The sequence below is a fragment of the Diabrotica undecimpunctata genome, chromosome 2, assembly GCF_040954645.1.
Source record: "Diabrotica undecimpunctata isolate CICGRU chromosome 2, icDiaUnde3, whole genome shotgun sequence".
In the NCBI taxonomy this organism is placed as follows: Eukaryota; Metazoa; Arthropoda; class Insecta; order Coleoptera; family Chrysomelidae; genus Diabrotica; species Diabrotica undecimpunctata.
The window spans coordinates 144,550,028-144,571,958 of record NC_092804.1 but is presented as its reverse complement, the minus strand read 5'-3'; the positions used below and the strand labels follow the sequence as shown (position 1 = coordinate 144,571,958).

Below are 21,931 nucleotides of genomic sequence, written 5' to 3'. Positions count from 1 at the left end.
AATGTCAACGTCAGCGTCAGCAGATTTGCATTGCTGCTCTGCCTCTGCAACTTGTTGGTTTACAGCCACCGTTGCCAACCCTACTGTTTCAATCTCTTTTCTGTTTTATAACTATTTTTTGGTGATATATCCGAATTTCAAACTGCGTGTTTTTGACAAGATAGTTTTTGTATAAGTCAGTCACGCGCCTTTTTACAATTGGTGCCACCAATTTAATCACCAACATAATAGACATGATATTATATCTATGCTAGCAGACCCCTTGCGGCAAATTTTGCGGGTCCCTGTTTACTGACGCAATGCTGTTGACATACTGTAAAACATCATCAACCTATATGCGTCCACTAGGTCTCCCTCAGCTCTTTTTATCTGTCTCTGTCCTGTGCAGCTTGTATCCAGTTACTGCTAGCACGCTTCAGGTCGTCAGTCCATCTGGTTGGTGGGAGTCCTCTGCTCTGTAGTGGGCATCAGAATGCCCACTCTCAGACCTCAGATGCCGCCTTTGAAGTGTGTCAGCACGCGATCGCCATATTTTAAACGGAAACATAGACTCGGATTTAGAAATTTGTGACAAGCTGCGACAGAACTGTAATTCAAATTTTTAGAGATTAATGATTTAATAAATTTGAAATAATTTAATCTATTCTTCAACTAAAAGTACGAATAAAATAGTGCATATTATGTCTATGGTTGCCGTAAATAAATTAAACCGGGTTAATTTTTCTATTTCTATTTTTTATAGTCATGTTTATAGCACGTTTATGCCGCCCTACCGTTCTTTCTTCTTTTTTTCCCTTTAACCTTTATGTCTAGTGTCGTTCCCAGATAGTGTCGTACCATATCTCTGGTCGTTACATTTCTAGGATCTCTTTTTCTCGTCTAGATTTTCTTTTTTATTATTCTCCTTTATGTCCCCAGGATTTCTTTGTATTAATTTTCTCATCTTCGCGCCACTTTTATCGGAATTAAGACAGTTTTACATTATGCTATTTTCATGCTAGGCAAGAGCCATGCAAGACAGATCATGGAACTGCGCATGCCCACGGGCTATTTCCATGCAATGGACAGTGGAAGTGTGACGTCACAACTGTCAAATACTTTCCAAACAAAAGTTGAAATGCCCAATCTCAAGACTTTTTAAATTTTATAAATTTAACATTTTGCTTCCTCTACTGCTTTTTTTTAAGTATAGTGTTTTTTACGATAATACCATCATAATTCATTGTTCTATTTCTATGAAATATAGTTTAAAAATTTAAATTAAAGACATTCTAACCTTACTTTATTGATAAATGCGTTTTATTGCTATTTTTATAAAACAACATGCTTTATTATTTACACAACCTTCTAAAATTGTTGTAGTAACTATTAGAATACTTAGATATTGCAAAAAGCGGAAATATTCTGTAAAAAAAATGAAAAAATAACGAAAAATACAAATTATCCACACTAAACAAGGTTTGTTTGGAAAGTGAAACTGACAGATGTCAATAAAATCTACGTCATCACTTCCACGGTCCATTCCTGTGCTATAAGACGGTCCTGTGTTATAGACGAAAAATTAGAACATGTTCTATTTTTCATGCTATTTTCTTGCAATTTATCGTTAAAATTCATGTTGCCAACATAACAATTTATAATAGATTACAGAATAAAACATAACCTTATCTCTATCTTTAGCTTTAGCGTATATCATAAATTGCCCTACACACAATGGGAACAAATTGAGATATAGCTGATTCTGATACTCTAAAATTGTACATTAGAGATCGAAACGTTTCACCAGTTGCCAGATACCTTAAAGTTATAATTAATTTTGTCCTTGATGGAATGCACTTTCGAAAATTGGTATCTCCTTTCTGAATTAAGGGATTAATTTTTTCCAGGAGCTTAAGGAAAGTGGACTCGTTCATTCGAAGAAAGTTTTTAAAACTTTGAAGGTCTCTAGCATCCAAGAACTCTTGGGGTAACTTCAAATTTCCCAGTCCTGCATTCAACCAAGGTTTGGCCCAGCATTTTCTAGGTTTTCTTTTTTTATTATTTTTCATGATTGTTGCTACAACAGCAATATTCAACAATAACAATGTTTTCTTTTCTTTGGTTGACATCCTTCACCCTTTTAATAACCATAAATAGTGTATATTTATTTATATTATTTATTTTAGTACTTAATTATATTTATTTAAAATAAAATAACCTCAAATTGATAAATATTTTCTCTGTTGGCAACAATGAAAGTGGGATCTAAAATTGCCATCGAGTTAGAATCTAGATTCTAACTCCATGAAAATTGCACAGAAATATCTCTGATGTAAAAAAGTCAAGCTAGGCAAGAGATGTGCCATGCAAGACGGACTTGCATAGCATGAGACTTGCATCATAGATAAAGAATATATATTACTGAACTTGCATAGCCTAGATGTAAAGCTGCCTTTAAGAAGACTGCATGTTGTAGAAGTGTTTAAAAAAGGCCACCCTGTGGGTCAATGTTAGAAGACGAAATTGATCATGTCAATGTCAAAGTCACTGAATTTTCATTGGTTTGTGTTTACAAACGTCATACTTGATTTAGTTTTAAATTAGAATAAACCCAAAATCATAAATTATTACTGTCGTTGTGTATTCCGCAACGTAAGAATGTTCCATTATTAATAAAGAACAATACGATTAGTTTAAAAATTTTATTGTTTAAAATTAAATAAATATTTATAGTTGAATGCCGAAGAAATTAAAATGAGGAAAAGAGTTGATTTACCCAATAACTGGGACGATGATTCTCCCAATTACTCTGAAAAAATAAGGAATAATATTCACAGTTTACCATTCTATTTTGGAATTATAACTGTAATATATCTTTTTTTATTAACTGGAGCTGTTTATTATGTTGATAAAAATTTACCAACTGCATTGAATGTAAAGGACGAGGTAAGTGTGTTTAAAAATTATGCAATAAATTTATTTAAGTTTATTTATATAAACTGGTCAAGTTGTAAATAGCCAGTTCCTATTTTAATTTGTTCAAAAGATAAACAGTGTTTTCCATTGAATTGCAGTTGAATTGACTTAATGTTAAAAAAATTTATGTACCTAATTATAATTAATTTCTAACTGCTTTTATTTCTTTGAATGTAGTATGGCTGGGTTTTATATATCTCATGTTAACAGTGAAGTCCTCTCATATATATTGTAAAGTTTTTATTTATCTATTATATTCCTACTATTTTAACTGAAGTTTACTAGTTTATTGATTAGTAGTCAAGTTATTTAACTGTTGTGAACATATTAGCTGAAAATGTCAGCAAATCATTCTCATGTTCTACTAATATGGCTTTATGGTTACTATTGTGAACTCTACTTCCTTATTATTTATTTATTCAGTATACCTTAGTTGTCACAAAAAAAGCGTGACCGGAAGGGTTAAGTAGAAATAGACTAAAACTGAATTTTTACTGAGCCTGGAGCTTATGCAAATCCTATCATCTATCTTTATTTTTTTATTTGATGTTTATATAGAGATTGTAAATGACTTTTACGATATCAATTAGTATACTGTATTCAGTGAACTCAAGTCTCAACTGTCTAGTAAATTTGTTAATTATTTTTTTGCAAAGTTAGTCAAATTTTGACTTCCAATGGAAGTGGCTGGAACAAAGCATACATGATCCTATGATTATCTTGGTTGTAGCTTTATTGAAAAGTAAAATGTGTTAACACCTTATTTGAAGTCTAAACTCAAATCTTTAACCCAATTGGCACTTTCTTTGGTTTGGATATATTTGAAAGCTTTGCCTGTTTGTTTTTGTGTTTGTACTACCTTTTCTATGATTTTACTTTTTTTTAGAACACCTATCCTGATTCATTTATTGCTGAAAGGGCAATTAATGATTTGGAAGTTCTTACTAATATAGGTCCAAGAGTTGTTGGATCATATGAAAATGAAATATTGGCAGTTGATTTTCTAAAACGGGAAATTGAGCAAATTAAACTTAATGCAAATCCCAATCAAAAATTAGAACTAGATATACAATTAGCTAGTGGGTCATACTATGTTAGTCTGTTGAAAACGGACAATATTAATGTTTATACTAATATAAAAAATATTGTGGTCAAAATACATGGCATTAACGAGACTGACACTGGTGTTTTAATTAATTCTCATTTTGATTCTGTACCTACAAGTCCAGGTAAGATAAAGATTTTAAATTTTATAAAGTTAACTTCAATTATATGATAATAATCCATTAATTCTCTAATATATTGTTTACACTTTTATTTCAAAAGCGTTTGCCTTTATGTGAACAATAACTGGTGGAAATTTAACCCTAATACCAGAAAGCTTGAGAAAATAAAAAAAACAAATTTATTACAAAGAAGCAAAACAATCAGGCAAATTTGGAATTGAATAAGATATGAAATAGGATTATGATTAGACAATGCAATGATAGAGGATTCCTTGTTGCAGTAGCACTAAAAAACTTAACAGATACTTTGGACAAATATAATATTGATATTGCAGTAATTTAGGAGACCCAACAGAAAGGAAATTTTTGCACAGAAGTGGGAAACTACAAATTTTTTAACAGACAATGATTGATTATTTTGGGGTTGGATTACTTATTAAGAAAAAAATTGCAGATTTGGTGATACATTTTAAAGCAGCCACAAACATGTTATGCTAAACAAGAATACTGGGAAAGTATAGAAAACTAGCTTATATACATGTATATGTGCCAATAGAAAATACAGACAAAGATAAACTGTTACGAATAATTGGAAGAAATATTCCATAAAATACCATCATCTGATAAAAAAATTATAGATTTCATCACAAAGATAGGAGAGAAGATATATACATGAAAGTAATAGACAGAAGGAGTAAACACAAGAATAGTAATCTAAATGGCAGAAGACTAATAGAATTTGCTTATTTCATCCACTAAGAAATTCATAATGCATATCACCAGATGGATACAAAATTAATTAAATTAATTATGTGTTAATAGAGGGTAAACATATGGAAGCCAGAAAGGATTGTCCAACATGTAACCCCTACACATAATAAACTGTAAAAAGAAAAAAGATATAATTATATACTATTAGAAAATTAAAATATTAAGATAAACATCAGTATCAACAGTAAGGAATATAAAGCTGATTTTTTTCAATGGAAGACCTCTGTTGGAAATCAGTTGTACCGCAGCCACAACACTTATTGTACATATTAAGCTGATTGGAATAATTAATAATAACAAGAACAGTAAATAATACAAGAAGTAGCTGACTTAGTATTACCAAAAAATAGACAAAAAAGACAAACAGACCCATATAATGAAGACTGTAAAAGAGCAGTTGATGAACAAAATAAAGCCAAAATGAATAGCATAAGGATAAATAATATAGAAAGTAAACAAGAATATGTAGAAGGAAGAAAGGTTGTTTTTGGAGCAGAAATTGAGCTATATTGAAGAAGAACCCAGCATAATACCACACGAAGATGTAAAGATGCAGAGAGAAATCTATAAGAGGCTTGGCTTCTTTAGATGCCAACAAAGGCACTACCACGTGAAGTAGCATTAGACCAAAATGATAATGAAAAAGCACTTTACAAGGAAAAAGTGTAACTATAATAGAAAACTTGAAAAACAACAAGACAGCTATTGAAAATGGTCGCAAGTCAAAGAAAATATGTAGAGCCACAAAAATACTAATACATACATAGGTTATCTGACCTATGGTGCTTTACACAAGCAAGACCTGGAGACAAGATATAGGGCTAACATTAGATATATGGGAGTGAAAGGACAAGAAAGATTCAATAACGAATTAAGGAAAATACACTACCAAGCATTAATTAGAGACTCTATAATTTGAAGTTATTGTAGAAATTTTTATATTTGGATTTTTTTGAAAAGTTTACTAATCAAGTGCTTGCAAAACGATGTTTAAAGTTTATTTAAAGTAATGAAAATGAACAATTTTTCTTTGATATGTTTTTCATTAAAACAGAAGAAATTTTAAGAAGTTCAGTGGCCTGTATGTCCACCCTGGTAGTGATAACATCTTGCAAACAACAAGGCACGCTTTGGATCACATTTTTACAATGAGTGCATTTTTAAAAATCTATTTACTATTTTTCCTCTATTGTTTGATAACCTTACTAAAGAAATATATATGTAATATAGTTTTAATGATTAAAAGTTGCACTAACATTTAATTTTAGGGGGCAGTGACGATGGCATAAATGTCGTGGCAATGTTAGAAGTTCTTAGGAAACTTTCCAAATTGCCCCAAAGACCACTTCACAATATAATTTTCCTCTTCAACGGAGCTGAAGAGACGGTTCTTCAAGCCGCTCATGGTTTTATAACACAGCATAAATGGGCTAAGGAGTGCAAAGTTATTTTAAATTTAGAAGCTGCCGGAGCAGGGGGAAAGATCACTTTGTTTCAAACTGGACCTGGAGCTCCTTGGTTAGTATATGTTTACAAACATGTTCCACATCCATGCGGTCGAGTTGCAGGAGAGGAAATATTTCAGTCTGGAATAATCCCATCAGATACTGACTTTCGGATTTTTAGAGATTTTGGAAAACTTGTAGGTGAGTACAATTTTTTTAATTGCATTTGAGTTTTTGCAAAAAAAGTTAACACAAAACTCAATTACAACGTATGGGAAAGTTTCAATCGTTACTTTTGACTCTCCAACTTCTAAATGTTGTATTATAAAACTTTTTGCTTCAGTTGAGATGCGTTTTCGTTTTCTAGAAGCCATTTTTGTATGCGTTCTCACTCATTTTACCATTACTTAAAATTGTGTAATATTTTGAGTAAGGGGCAGTATGTTCCCTTTTATGTTCAATCTTAAATCATTGACAATATGCCATTTTAATTTTAATGTTCAATGTAACAGGTTTTGTTACAATGTTATGGTTAAAGCAATGTTAAAAGGTTTTTATACCACTTTTAAAGTTGCTATTTGTGAATGCTGCTTCACTGATGATCTATTTCACTGATGATGGTCTGGTAGGGCCGAAAACATTTTTTAAATTGTAATCCTTTTGGATATTTTCATTATTTTTGTAATTTTACGAATATACCAATTAAACTAAAAGTTTTAACTTCTTTGTAAGTTGTTTTTAGATATTAAAATGTTTAAATTGTTACATTTTTTTCAATTTCTTCATCATCTATACATTGTGAATTATAAATATTGGGACATATATTAGTAGTAGCTTATTTGGCAAAATATGTTTATTGGACCATTATATACTTAATAAAATGGTGCTGTCGAAAAAACATACAGTGTGTTACAGTTATTTTTTTTTGTTTTATTGCTAATTATTAGATGAGAATTTTAATACTATAGACTGGGAATATAATTGTATTTATTAATGTATCAAGTGAGTGATTCCTGATGATGAAATTATGATGTGAACAATTAAAATTATCATACTTTATAATATATATAATAATTATAATATTATGTAAAAATAATAGTTTAAATTTTGTAATCAAAATCAAAAAGTAATGAAGTTTTGTCAAAAAACTTTTGATTAAACTTTATCATCATGTGTTGCTTTTTTGTTTATTTATTAACTTTCTGTTAGGCTTAATAAGCTAGACCTTTCGATATCTGTTAGTTCATTGGGAATTAAATCTGTATTTTTAAACTGACTGACAATTTTTTGTTGATGATACCCTTGCATTATTTGGTTCTACTGTATTCAAAACTAGCTCTCTGTTTCGATATCCATTTTTTAAACTTCTTGGTGTCTAACCCATGTATACTTTTGGACATATACCACAAATTATCTTATACAGTCCGGACGCTATTTTAAAAAGTGTCTGCTTGCAAAACTGACATAGTTGTCATTCGTTTTTTTTTTTAATTCAATTAAGTATATTTATTATTACATCGTTTGGCAATCGTACAAAATTTAGTAAAAAACAATGTTAATAGTTTAAAAAAAAATATTCTTGTTTTAATTTTTACATTATCAGTAAGATTAGACTATTAAGTCTCTAAGACACTATCCTGTGTCATAGTTGTTCTTAAATGTTTTAATTAAATTTAATTTTGACACTAGTGGGTACGTAGCTAGTGGGCGTTCGCCCACTAGCTACGCTTACTGGAGTCGCTAATAAAATTCTTAATGCTATTGCAAAATTTGGAAGAGATTTGAAATTATAGATTTTAAAATTTTTTATTCATTTTTTATTTTTTTTTCTAATTCTTTCCATTTTAGAAAATTTTTCATAACTGCTCTCATACTGAGAAGTGTATTTTTTTTTCTGCTTGAAAAATGCAAGATTAAACCTTGTGTTGAAAATTTCCTGATAAATGTGTTGTTTCACAAATGGCACATTCTCCTCCAAGCTTTTCTCCTTATACATCCTATACATCATACTGATATTTAGTGATCCTTCTAGATACTCTCTTTTTGTAGTCGATCTGCAATAGTGAGATTCTGTTCTTGGTAACTTATTAATATGATCAATTACGCTCTGAGTTAAGGCGTCGCTTGTTTTATTAGCCCTATTTGAATGTGTCCGCGGACTGGAAATTAGGTGTAATGCACCCTCTTCACAAAAAGGGAGATATGATGGTATGTGATAATTATAGGGGCATCACCCTACTTAACGTGGCATACAAAGTATTGTCCAACGTATTGTACAGAAGATTGATCCCCTATGCTGAACAAATAGTTGGGAACTACGAGTGCGGTTTCCGACCCAATAAATCAACAACGGATCAATTCTTCACACTCAGACAGATTCTTGAGAAAACGCTTGAATTCGGAGTCGACACCCACCACATATGCGTGGATTTCAAAGCCGCATACGACGCAGTCAACAGACAAAAACTTCTACAGGCTATGGTGGAATTTTAAATGCCGCTTCATCTTGTTCAACTAACGGAACTTACACTCACAGGCGTAGAGAGTATAGTCAGAATCCAAAACGACTTTTCCAGACCCTTCCATTGTAAAAATGGACTGAGGCAGGGAGACGGACTGTCGTGTCTCTTATTTAACCTTGCACTAGAAAAAGTAATTCTAGAGTGCCATATTAATACGAATGGCACCATCCTTAATAAATCTGTACAAGTGGTCGGATATGCAGATGACATAGACATTATTGCTAGGTCCACAGAATCTCTGATCGAAGCATTTCGATCACTAAGGGCTTCTGCACTTAGAATGGGTTTAAACATAAACGCACAGAAAACCAAGTATATGTATTGTACTAGATCAGGCAACCAGATACCTAGACTATTAATTGATGATCTGGAACTGGAAGGTGTGGACACCTTCGTCTACCTGTGCTCGCTGCTGACCAAAGACAACAATCTCGGCGAAGAAATTAAAAGAAGAATAGTGCTTGCCAATAAGTGCTATTACGGCTTGAGGAAACATATGGCCCCAAAACTACCCAGAAAAATTAAAGTTACCATATAAAAAACACTAATAAGGCCAGTGTTAACATAAGGGTCTGAAACGTGGCCACTTACATAGAACGATCAAGAATTGCTTAAACGTTTTGAGAGAAAAATTCTAAGGAAAATATATGGAGGAATCCAAGAACAGGGTTTGTGGCGTAGGCGCTACAACTTTGAGTTATACAGAAGTTTTGGGGAACCTGACGTTGTAAAATGTATTAAATTAGCACGCCTTCGATGGATATGACATGTTATTAGGCGAGATGAAGATGCAACGATCAGAAAAATTTTCGACCGAAGAGGACCAGTGGGAAGACGAGCCAGAGGAAGACCAAAACTTAGGTATCAAGATAACATAGAGGATGATCTAAAATCCATTGGAGTAAAAGCATGGAGAAGAGTTGCCAGAGACAGGGGCGAATGGAAGATTGTTCTGAAGAAGGCTTTGGCCCATAACGAGCTGTAATGCCACTGATGATGATGATGATGATTTGAATGTGTCCCTCTTTCTTCTTTAGTTAGAAAACCATTCTCAGTTATTTTTTTTAGAACCGTATCTACGGCACAATTCGATATATTTAATGTTGTTTTAAAAAACAGTTTGCATAGGCGGATTTTATGATCTCTGATATTAAGAAAATAAGCACATGTAAATGTTTTTTTCTTGTACGTTTTATCATCTTTTGGCAGTCTTTTTTCGATGCTTCAAGCCGAGTATTCTCTCTGAAGAGTTTTGTTTACTAGCTCGTAATATTTATTGAAAATTGCTTTTCGGTAATCATAGAATATTTTTTGGGAACATTTAAATGAATAGTTTTCTCCACAACCGGGCAGAATAGATTTTGCTAAATGCTTTTTTCATAATCTAAAGATATATTCTTTACCGGAATTAATCTTAAACTTTTTCTTATTTCGTTTCCATTTACTTTCATCTCTTAATCTTTTCCTGCTTTTCGAAGATTCATTCTTTGGGGTATTTTCATTCTCTTTATCCGCTAGATTTTGACTCAATTCGTTACCTTCTGGTACCGTGGTTACGTCATTAATTTCTGTAATATTATCTTCTTCCTCATCAGGTACATAATCTGGGTCTATTAAATCATCATCTTAGCAAAATTCACTTGCACTCATATCATTTTCAGATGTTGTATTTTTCACAGCAAGTATTTAAAATATGGCATCCTCCAAAATCCCTAAAATTAGACAAAAAGTTTTTCAATTGTACTTTTTTAATATGCTATAATCTAAACTAAATGACTTTATAAACAATTAGGTATTGAAATATGAAAATATGAAAATTAAAGAAGATGTTTTTCATACTTTTATGGAAAATTTTATTGTGCTCCTCATTATCGTTTATTGGTACCGTTGTTAAGGCCGTTAACTCGGTATTACTATGGGTAGTATTTGCAGGTGAAAGTGGACCATTTTGTATGTCGTCTAAACTAACTTTTTGACCACTTGGACTAGGGCTATAATATGAAGATATTTCATAATCTATTTCACAGCTAAAATTTTTATTTTCTATCCACTCAGCAGTACGTTGGCTCTGGTGTCCAAAATTATTTTCTTGAGTTTTCCACGGGGGCACAGAAGATAATTCATGTTCTAAAAAAATACTCAGTTGCTTATTCTTTTTTCATCTCAAAATATATGAAACCTAAAATAACCTTACAAAACTAACAGCAACTAATAACTTTGCCGCCAATTAAGTGAAAAACAACATAATAATTAATAGAAAATATAAAAAAGTAAACAAAAACTGCGCTTGTTAAATTATTGGTATTCTTGAGTTCAGAAATAAATTGTTTTGTTAATCCGCTTAAAAATGCCGTGAATAACAAAAATACCAGGTAAAAGCATTGGTCACCACATTTTTAAAATAATTAACAAATCAAATTTGCTCTGAACTAAACAATAATTGTTATTGTAAAGGTGTATGTCTGTTTTGTATTGCTTTTATCAATTTTAGGGGTTCTTATTATTTAGTTCACTTACCATTACTGTTATTATTGTTCTCATAATTGCCGTCAAATTCTTTCTTGGTCAATTGTAATATACGTTTGTTCCTTGATGACTTAATTTTTCTTAAAAACTCAAAATACATAAAACGATTCACAAGTTTCACAACATATCAATTAATTATATTCCACTGATCTTAGTAGACTAACAAGAAAAGACCTGTTGATTATTATCGTTCGTTGCGAGCGGCGCGCCAAACTTCTGGAGCAACAGTAAGTTATATATTTTTACAGCAACGAATTTGGTGAAACAGTAGGATATTATGTTATCTTAACCTAGAGTTGCGCTGATTGAAAATACACTTTAAAATGTATGTAACATAAGGTTATGTATTTTATCGCGTTAGTGTGAATAATTACATCATACCTTAGTATTACAAACACATAAAGATAGGACGTCTGAGGTGGGTAGACCATGTAATGCGGATGGAGCAAACCGACCCAGCTAGAAAAACGCTCCTTGATAGACCTATTGGTCAAAGAAGAAGAGGAAGACCCAGAACAAGATTCCTAGATAACATAGACCAAGACATGAGAAATATGGAAATACGTGCTTGGCGGAGGAAGGCGATGGATAGGGACGACTGGAGAAAAATTCTTGGGGAGGCTAGGACCCACACAGGGTTGTAAAGCCAAAATGATGATGATGACCTTAGTATTACACTCAATAAAGTCACTCTTTTTGACCCATTTTATGTTGATAACCGAAAATCACTATTTTTTTAATGTCCTAGTGTTGCTCTTAGGCGACGATTTGTCATAAACTCTACGTTTTAGACACATTGGTATATCTTTATTCTTCAAGATAAAGCTTAACTTGCCGAAAGCTACCCAACACAATTGTATGCTTCTATTTATTTCGGCTATTTGGTTTTCTTTGCCGATTTTAATGGTATGTCCAAGATATTAATAAAAATAAAACAACCTATTGTCTATTAATACACGCATAATACAAAATGAGCAAAACTCCTGATAAAGTAAATGTAATGTTTGTGTAAAATGCTTATTTTACACATCATTCTTTTACACTCATAACTGCTGACGAAAAAACAAATTATTTTGAATAACTGCAAAGTTGTTTTTTTGAAATATTATTATATTTACCAATAAATTGTATTAATTGGAATACTACACGCTGTTCAGTAGGAATTGTATGCGTTGTATATTTTGCGTGTCTGGGATGCAAAAATAACAAACACAGATTAGCGTATATGATTGGAATTTAAACCACATTTAAATTCCTTGTTGGCTCGTTATCGCTGGTGTTAGTGTTATGATTATTGTACATATTTTTATTTTTGTTAAACAAGCAAAAACAGAAACATAAATCAGTACCCAAATTATAAATAAAATGAATCATTTCGCACAAGTGTATTCGTTGTTGGTTTGTCGTTTTCCATGGGTCGAGATAAGTATGCGATCAGTACGATGTAGAATATTTTTCAAGGATCTGTACGCGTACGGTACGTATACCGTTTGGCTCGCATATATATTATGTACCCACCTTTAACGAATATAGCGTTCGCATACCGTATGCATACCGTTTGGCTCGTATATGTGTACCGACCTTTATATTCCCAGAATTGATAGAAACCGAAATTTCAAAATAGGTTGTTTTAGTAATTTTTTCACTATATTAAACTAATAAATTAAAGGAATACCATTTATTTTCAGTTTGTTTTAACAATCCTAAAGGTCGGCACACATATACGAGCCAAACGGTATGCATACGGTATGCGAACGCTATATTCGTTAATTTGTATGGCAGAAAAAACCGCTTGCGTACTGTTTCGTCTTTCAGTTTGGACGGCGCTTACTAGACGCAGCGAACATTTTTATTGTGTCATCAAATCGACATTGTGTGAATGACTGTACGCGTACGGTACGTATACCGTTAGGCTCGCATATTATGTGTACCCACCTTAAGATTTTCTAAAACTCTTTTAATTGAGTATTTAGTAATGTTTTCTATTAAAAAAAAACTACTAAACTTATTACAATACTACTTTTAATTGTTATATCTGACAATCTCAAATACTTAGACCCAATTTGTCTAACTAAAACGATTTGTTAATAAAAATATCAACATACTTTAGTTCCGATTCAAATGAAATGGTACAAAAAATATAATTATTAATAGATAGAAGCTTTTGATATGTCCTCATTTATCATTCAACTGATAACAAATTGACATTTAATATTTAAATTTATGTTTATCCATATATAAATATATTTTATTCTTTAATTTATATTATTAAATTAATGTCAAGGCCATAAAGGCTTCATTTTAAAATAGGTGATAATTTTAAATAAGTATGTGGATATCTCTTAAGTACCTTTTGTTGAAAGTATTTTATGTTGATTGTATAATATTGTAATATATGTCATTAAAAGTTGTTACACTTTGATAAAAGAGATCACTAAACCAATATTGCAATATTTTCGTATCGGTCAACGTTCTTTTAAACATATTAAATACGAGGTACATGCCATAATTTCTCGGTTTGATATATAAAAACATAACTATAGTTAGTTGCTATAACTATAGTTATAGCAACGGTCAATGAATAATGTACTAGGACTCTTTTTTATTTACGCTCTGGCGATAAAAAATTACATTTTACATTTGTTTTTGACGTTTGCGATTAAAGAAATATAATTTTTATTACGATCAATTTTGGTTTAATCCCTTATAAATACAATCCTTATGTCACAACCTGTGGGAAGTAGAAATAGGGGTAGACCAAAACTTAGATGGAGGGATGGTGTAGATGAGGATGGTAGACAAATAGGTGCAGCAAACTGGCAACCGTTGGCAATGGATAGAACTGACTGGCGTAATAGACTTGGGAAGGTCGAGGCTCTTTTATAGGGCTGTAGCACCAAATATGATGATGATATAAATACAATATTTTAACTTAAGCATGCCACAACAAAACAGGTTCAGAACATTGTTATCCAACTTATACTTATATTTTCTCCCTGTTGATCATTTTGTATAAGGTTTTTTTATATTTTTTTCCATTTTCCAATTTTTTTCTGGATCCATTTTTGTAATTTTATCTCCCCGCTTGTAAAGTAGTGCTCTCGTTAATCTGGGCACATCTCGTTTGTAGACTATTTAGTAGGGATGTTTCAAAACCTAATATACGCATACGAAAAAAAAAGAATCCTAAAAATATTAACTATTTTAATTTCATACCGAATTACGCGACAGGGTCGGATCTGCACGTATTTTTAAGTACAGCTCACATGATGTCGAGTATTTCCAATAAACACATGTTTTTTTATCTTAAATTTACTTTACATTACATGATTTATCATATGACACTATCATATGAGATTGGTTCTGATTCCTCGTTTCTATGATGTTTTAAAAAATCATGTTTACACTGAATGATAAGTTGTGACTTATGATATGAGTGACAATGAGGTTATGTTGATTTTTCTTTTTGATTATGGTCATATAGATATTAGACACAGTCTAGGTAAAACTATTAGATTTATAAACTATTATAATGGAAAATGAATCTTTGCTTGCATTGGCTTCCTGAATTTTAGTGGCTCTTAAGAAGAGATAGTGGACGGGGTATATCAAATTTAGTGTTTGGTGAATTGACATAAGAATAAGGCGCGATATTTAAATATGTTGGTGTTACCGGTATTATTACCGAAAATCAAAAGGTTTTATCATGCGGAATAGGTACCGGCCTATTCTCCTGTGACGAGCTATGACAATGCTTATGAAAAAATCAATATGTCAAATCACACAGTGAAAACATGTAAATTTCACTCCATGACCAAATCATATGACAAATCACATGATAAATCACGTAGTGTAAAGCTTGAAAATTCCATAATCAGCGCGACGCATTTATTTTATTTTTTTGTGAAAGTAATTTTTATTTAGTTGAAATTTACTATTATTTTAGAACTAGGGATCTATGCGGAAGATATCTGTGAGACTTGCCAAATCGTAACACATGAACTGCAAAATTTTACGTTGTAATTATAAAAATAGGATGCGGACGGATTAAGGTATAATTAAAAAAAAACTAGTACGTAATTAAATACAATTATTTATAAATTTTAAATTATTTGTGACAAAACCTATTAATAAGGCAGGTTATTTTTAATACAGGTAACCCACTATTTACACTTTAAAAGATTATTTAATTTTCATACGAAGAAAATCATTAAGTTTTATAATAATGTTGATGTCAAATATTTACAATTTGTTTAACTATTTGCATTGCACAAATTTTGTCTATAAATAAACCTTTGAAGAACTGAAAAAGTTCTTAGAGGGAAAAATAAATAACAAATCAACGTATGATAGAAAACGAACAGGATTTGGATTTGAAATTCAGCAAGATTTATTTGCATTTATAGGTTGTTATCATAGTCGTCGAATTTGGACGGTTTCGTTCTAGACTTACTATCGTCTTCTAAATTTATGACAAGTTTATGCGCGTCATTCATAATGAATTCTCGGCTGAAATACTCTAATTCGGCTTTTTCAACATGCCGACAATTTGCCCAGATCTCTGGCGTGATTTTATTTAGCCTCATGTTTGCTATCTCTTGAACATCTACTAATTTAAAAGTGGTGTTTCTTGTCACCACTTCATTTTTTAAAATGGCCCATATCTTTTCAATCGGATTAAGTTCCAGATGATATGGTGGTAAACTTAAAACCAAGTGGCCGTACTGTGCTAGTAATTGGTCTTCGGCATACACAGGCATATTATGGTACAGCTCCGGCTTTGTGTCACTTTCCTCGAAAAGTATATTCCTTTCTGTCAATAAATTTCTCATGACGTTTTTTTTTCGGTGCTGATGTAGGACATTTTTTTTTAAATTTCTAGATGGAGTAAATCAATTGGTCTTCATCAAATTTTTTAATGAAACCAGATTTTGTTCCTATGTACGACTTTATGCAATTTTCATAAATTTTGCATGAGTTAACTTTTTACAAAAACGATTGTTTATAGAAATATATTTTGAAGAACAAATTAACAATTTTTGTCTTTATTGTTAGGTATGGATATGGCTTTCTACAAATATGGATATAGGTATCACACAAAGTATGATGATTTCAAAAACATACCCGCTGGATCCTATCAACAAGTGGGTGATAATACTCTTCATCTAGTTAAAGTCCTTGCCAATGCACCAGAACTCTTTCATAACTTGCAAACTGGTGAAAAGGTGGTATACTACGACGTATTTGGATTGTTTATGATGGTGTATTCAGTGACCGCCGCTACGATAATTAATAGTGCCATTGTGTTTTTATCAATCTTCGTATTCATATGGAGTATATTCGATTTTAAACTAGGTGAGTTCTATATGATATTTAGACTTTTTTATGTAAAAAACATGTTCAATTATCTAGCATCAGTCCAATCTAAAACAATAACTTAAACAATTAAACCGTTATAAATAAAACCCATTCACTTTTAGAAAAGAAAGTGCGTATTTCCGGTTAATCTGGGGTATCTTTTTTATTATTATCAATTATTAGCCAAACTGCACTTAATTTCTTATTGAAATACTATATACTTCAAGAGTTAGTTAAGAATTATAACTAAATATACCCATTTTTTAGGTATTTTCAGGTCAATGAAATATTTAGCTATCGTAGTAGGTAGCATTATCGGAGGATGGATTTTATCGTTTTTGTTTGTAGCACTATTAACCTTTTTATTAGACTGTGTGAATTACTCAATGAGTTGGTATGGTACTCCAGTGCTGATTATAGGTTTATTTGCCGTTCCAACGATTGCTATTACTGGCCACATTTTATCATTCGTAAACCATGAGGTAAGTGTTCCTTTTTAAACAGGCTTATTTGAGTATAATCCGGATACTGAAAAATTATATTCCGGATAACTTATTGTTATACTGAAAATTAAAATTAGAAAATCATAAAAATATTTCAGTTTTGACTTCGCTTTCTGACGAACTAAAGAACTTGAGCGCTGACTCATATAGTACACTAATTCAACTTTGAATTATTCGCTAATAAGTCTTTTGAGCCAAGTACTTAAAATTCGAGTAAAAATAGTTCACAACAGATTATACAAAAAATGCGAAGAAGAAGTGGGATACGACCAATTTGGATTTAGAGCCGCCGGAGGGGGGACAAGATAGCCTTTGTTTTCTCTACAAGTACTGTTGCAGAAGTGTTACGACTAACAAAAGGATTTTGTTTTTCTATGATTTGTCGATTTCGAAACGGTTAATAAGCTAGATCATAATAAAATATTACTTTTTTAACAGAACAATAACTTAAATGATAAAGACCTCAGATTAATAAGAAACATATTATATTGGAGACAAAGTCCCAAAATTAGGATTGACGATCAAACATCCAGATATATTAGTATAGTATAGGTATTGTGCCCTATGCTGTTTAAACTTTACTTGGAACTGCTATTCAAGAAAGCCTTGGAAAAGGGTATGATACTGTACTACTAATCGATAGAGACACGAACTTACAGAAAGTCTTAGATTAACTTAATACTGTTTGTCGAGAGTTTGGAATTAAGATTAACGGGAAAAATGGTAATCTAAAAGAGACAGAATATCCCTTTACTTATAAAGAATAATTGGAAGATATTAGAACAGGTAAACGATAACAAATAACATGGCTGCTAGATTAACTCAAGCATGATCCAAAACCAGAAAGTAAAACGAATTGCTCAAGCTAGAGTTAGTTTCTTCAAGATCCGTGGTCAACTCTGTTAGACACATGTCATATCGATATCAAACTAAGATTAAAACTTAATGTAAAACGATTTGTTTTGCCTGTTGTTGTTTATGGAGTCGAAACGTGGACTCTAAACATAGAGTCCGAGGCAAATAAGTTAGAGACATTTGAAATTTGGTTATACCGGAGAATTTTACAAATTCCTTGAACTGCACGAAAAACTAATGAAGAAGTTCTAAGTAGACTAAGTATAGAAAAACATCTATTGAGAACGATTAAAATAAGGAAAGCCAGTTATTTGGGTCATTTGCTACGTAACGAAAAGTGGGATCGTCTGGACGTAGGTAGGTTGAACGACTGGTTACATACAAAACTTGAAGGTGGGGAGAACTGTCCTGCAGTACGATATGTTGGGAGAATACTCCCGGGTCCCGGACTGTTCTAGTCCACTACTAGACGTAACGGTTCCCAACAATTCTTTAAGAGGCTGGAAATCCATATTTTTCTATCAAGATATGATTTTTCATTTTGTGCAGCAAGCAACAAGTCAGTATTCTCAATATTGTAAATATAGAGTTGTCGTGTTCGTCGCTTTTTGCACCTTTATCGTAAATTGTGTTAAACAAAATTACTAACAGATCACGATCATCATTTTCTATCAATTTGAGTAATTCAGGGTAGACTTTGTAAGGGCCAGGGCTCTTGTTGGTTTTTAATAGTTTAATGGCATGTTTCACCTCGACTTTTAGAATTGGTGAGCTTTCACTAGAATTATTTATCGTAATGCCCATTCATTCATTCCGGAACAGGTCTTGTATAAATTTTTCCCATTATTGTGTTGTATCTTTGGTGTTATAAATTAACTGTACGTTATTATTGAGATAAACCGATTAAGTTATTTTTTTACTCGTCGCAACTGTATAGATGGGTTTGACAGTTGGAATGTGTAGTATTAGATATTACAAAAAGACTCTCATCTAGGGATTCATCAATTGTTCAGTGGAACTATTCTTAAATAAACAATCAAAACGTCAAACTCATTATTTTGCTAGTAACTTCTATTTAGATATTTGATGTCAATAGATAACATTTCCGAAAAAAAAAGATACACAGAATAAGATATTTATGCTAAATTAATATCGGATAATAAACAAAAAAAAAAGATTGCAAAATGAACAGAAAATCACTGTTTCTGACTATTGGTATTAAATTTTTGTATTATTTGTTAAAATTTGTTTAAATATAGCTGAACTTGGTGTCTTATCTTGTTTAAATTATGTGCAAAAGATGGGTCAAATCGGTTGAATAGTTTTTGCAAAATTTAATTTGTTTATAAGATTTTTATCTACACAAAATGATTTAATAATAAATAGCACTTTTTAAGCTTATAAACATTTACAATAACTCAGTAGAATTTAGTTCAAATTAAATTGATGAAAAATATTTGGAAAGTTGGTTTTAAAAACACAACTCTTAAAACCAAAAAAATGTTCTAGGACTCTTATCTTGATTATATTGATATTTGATTTAATTTCTCTTCGTTTAATGGGGTTCACTTCAGTATCATACTTCAGTATATAAAATACTTTAGTCTAAAACCGAAACTAGAATTAGGTTCAAATATTCTCATGGTGTGGTTGAACCTACCGAAGAACATGGGAAGTGTTTGCAAGTTTCTACATTTGGAAAGCAATTTTGATAATATTAGCATGTGGTGTTTAACTTTTCTCTAAAAAATATATTAATTCGAAAGTGGAAGTGTATAATGATGTATTTGTTATTTTAGCGCAATAATTACAATAATTAATATAAGAAATAATTTCTAAGTTTCAACTAATAATATAAACATTTTCAGAAATTGTCGTTAAATATCAGACTTCAAGTTCAGGCCCACGTAGTGAGATTAATATGGACAGTAATATTGTTAGTGGGGACTGCTTTAAAAATCAGGTCCATGTATCCCTTAACAGTCCTTATAGCATTCAGTACTTTAGCATTTATATTAATCCATTTGTTTCGGTTGCATCGTAGTGGTAAGTAAATTTTATTGTCTAATTAGTAAGTAATTGTCAAATTATCTAGACTTATACTTTTTTAAAAATGCTTTGGAACAATTTATATTTGAGGACTGGGCATCGAAAACGAGCTTTATGCTTTTTGTAAAAATGTAACAATTGTCAATTGTAGCAAATGTAGCTAATTTTTGTAAAAATATGTTAGTTGAGTGAAAAGTAAATTTATTCGGTTAAAGAAAATTCCATCATCAACAGATAAGCGGTCTATATTCTTACATAAAACACCGATAAACACCGAAGTATCTCGGCAATACTTACCTAATCCTCAAAGAAAGGCTGAAATGGATTTTGGAACTAGCAGAGTCACAATACCACGGAAACTCCCACTACTTAGTATTTTAGTATTAGTATTTTTTACTTAACTGAAGCCGGCTCTGTTCACCGTACCTGTGAACGATTTACGCGGTTGCCAGAAGCTTTGCTAAATATACATATATATAAAATACTTATACACATATATACAAAAAAAATGCAAGTAGTTTACCCTTTATGGCACGATAAATATATATATATATATATATATATATATATATATATATATATATACATAAAATACACAAGAAGATCATAACTGAAATGTACTGTACGTACCGTACTAAAAAACAAATGAGCATTCAATCTGCGATATTTTTCGTTAATTAATACTAATCGCAATCCATATCTAAATCGTCCCCATCCTCTGAATCATCTCCTATATTAATTATCACCGGTTCAATATCTTCCTGCAAATTGTCAACCGCAAACATTTTTTCTTCTACTTCCTTGACGTGGTTCACATAATATTATGTCACTGCTCTTTAGATACGCGTTGGTAAGCTTCCTTTATCAACCGTTCTACCGTTTTTTCTTTAAAATCGACGTTGTTTGAAGCCACATACCTTTTCACTTGACTCCACACCATCTCAATCGGGTTTAGCTCGCAATGGTGGTTTGCAGCCTCAAAATTTTAATGCCATATTTTTCCGCAATTGTTTGATTTTTCTACTTGTACTCGTCTCTAAATACGGCCGCAATATCCAGTAATTCACTTTGTAGATAATCTTCCTCGAAGAAAATGTTCCCTTCGATTAGCCAATCCTTTCTAAATACGGCCGCAATATCCAGTAATTCACTTTTTAGATAATCTTCCTCGAAGAAAATGTTCCCTTCGATTAGCCAATCCTTGATTTGCCTTTTGTTTTGCCACAATTTTTTCGGGAAATCAAATTTGCGTGAGTGGTATGACGCGTTATCCAAAACGACAACGTTTTCTTTGTCTTTCGGCAAGTTTGGAATTAACGTCTTCCCAAACCATTCTTAATATAGATCCCCGTCCATTTCATCGTGGTAATCAGCGGTTCCCTTCTTTCTTCCCTTCCCAAGAAAGTTAATTCGGCCTATGCCACAGAACCAGTTTCGCTTCCAGCATGAAGAAGAACAAACCTAGGACCTCTTTGGGTTGGAGCTTTCAGTCCAGTAGGGAGCCCTTTTATGAGGGCATCTCGTGAATTCTTGATCGTTGTGTCCCTCCATTCCTTTTTGAATGAAGCACCGACGTTAGTCGAAGACTCATCGGTATAAACAAGGTTTACATTATCCTTCTTCCTCAATGCTTTAATTTGTATGAGGTACTTGTGTCTCCAGGATGTGATATCTTTTCTTTCCATCATTATCGCATCTTGACCTCTTTTATATGATCCTCA

General features: G+C 31.8%; 1 protein-coding gene across 1 annotated transcript in view; it reads left to right on the top strand.

The window, feature by feature from the left end:
- Nucleotides 1-2,536: 2,536 nt before the first annotated feature.
- LOC140434982 (endoplasmic reticulum metallopeptidase 1-like) overlaps nt 2,537-21,931 on the top strand; it is a 36,551-nt gene continuing 17,156 nt past the window's right edge. The window contains exons 1-6 of the mRNA XM_072523634.1: nt 2,537-2,925; nt 3,842-4,184; nt 6,221-6,598; nt 16,501-16,800; nt 17,071-17,285; nt 20,030-20,207. Of these exons, the coding sequence (XP_072379735.1) occupies nt 2,734-2,925; nt 3,842-4,184; nt 6,221-6,598; nt 16,501-16,800; nt 17,071-17,285; nt 20,030-20,207 (1,606 nt within the window). The 5' untranslated portion in view covers nt 2,537-2,733. The remainder of the gene's footprint in view (nt 2,926-3,841; nt 4,185-6,220; nt 6,599-16,500; nt 16,801-17,070; nt 17,286-20,029; nt 20,208-21,931) is intronic.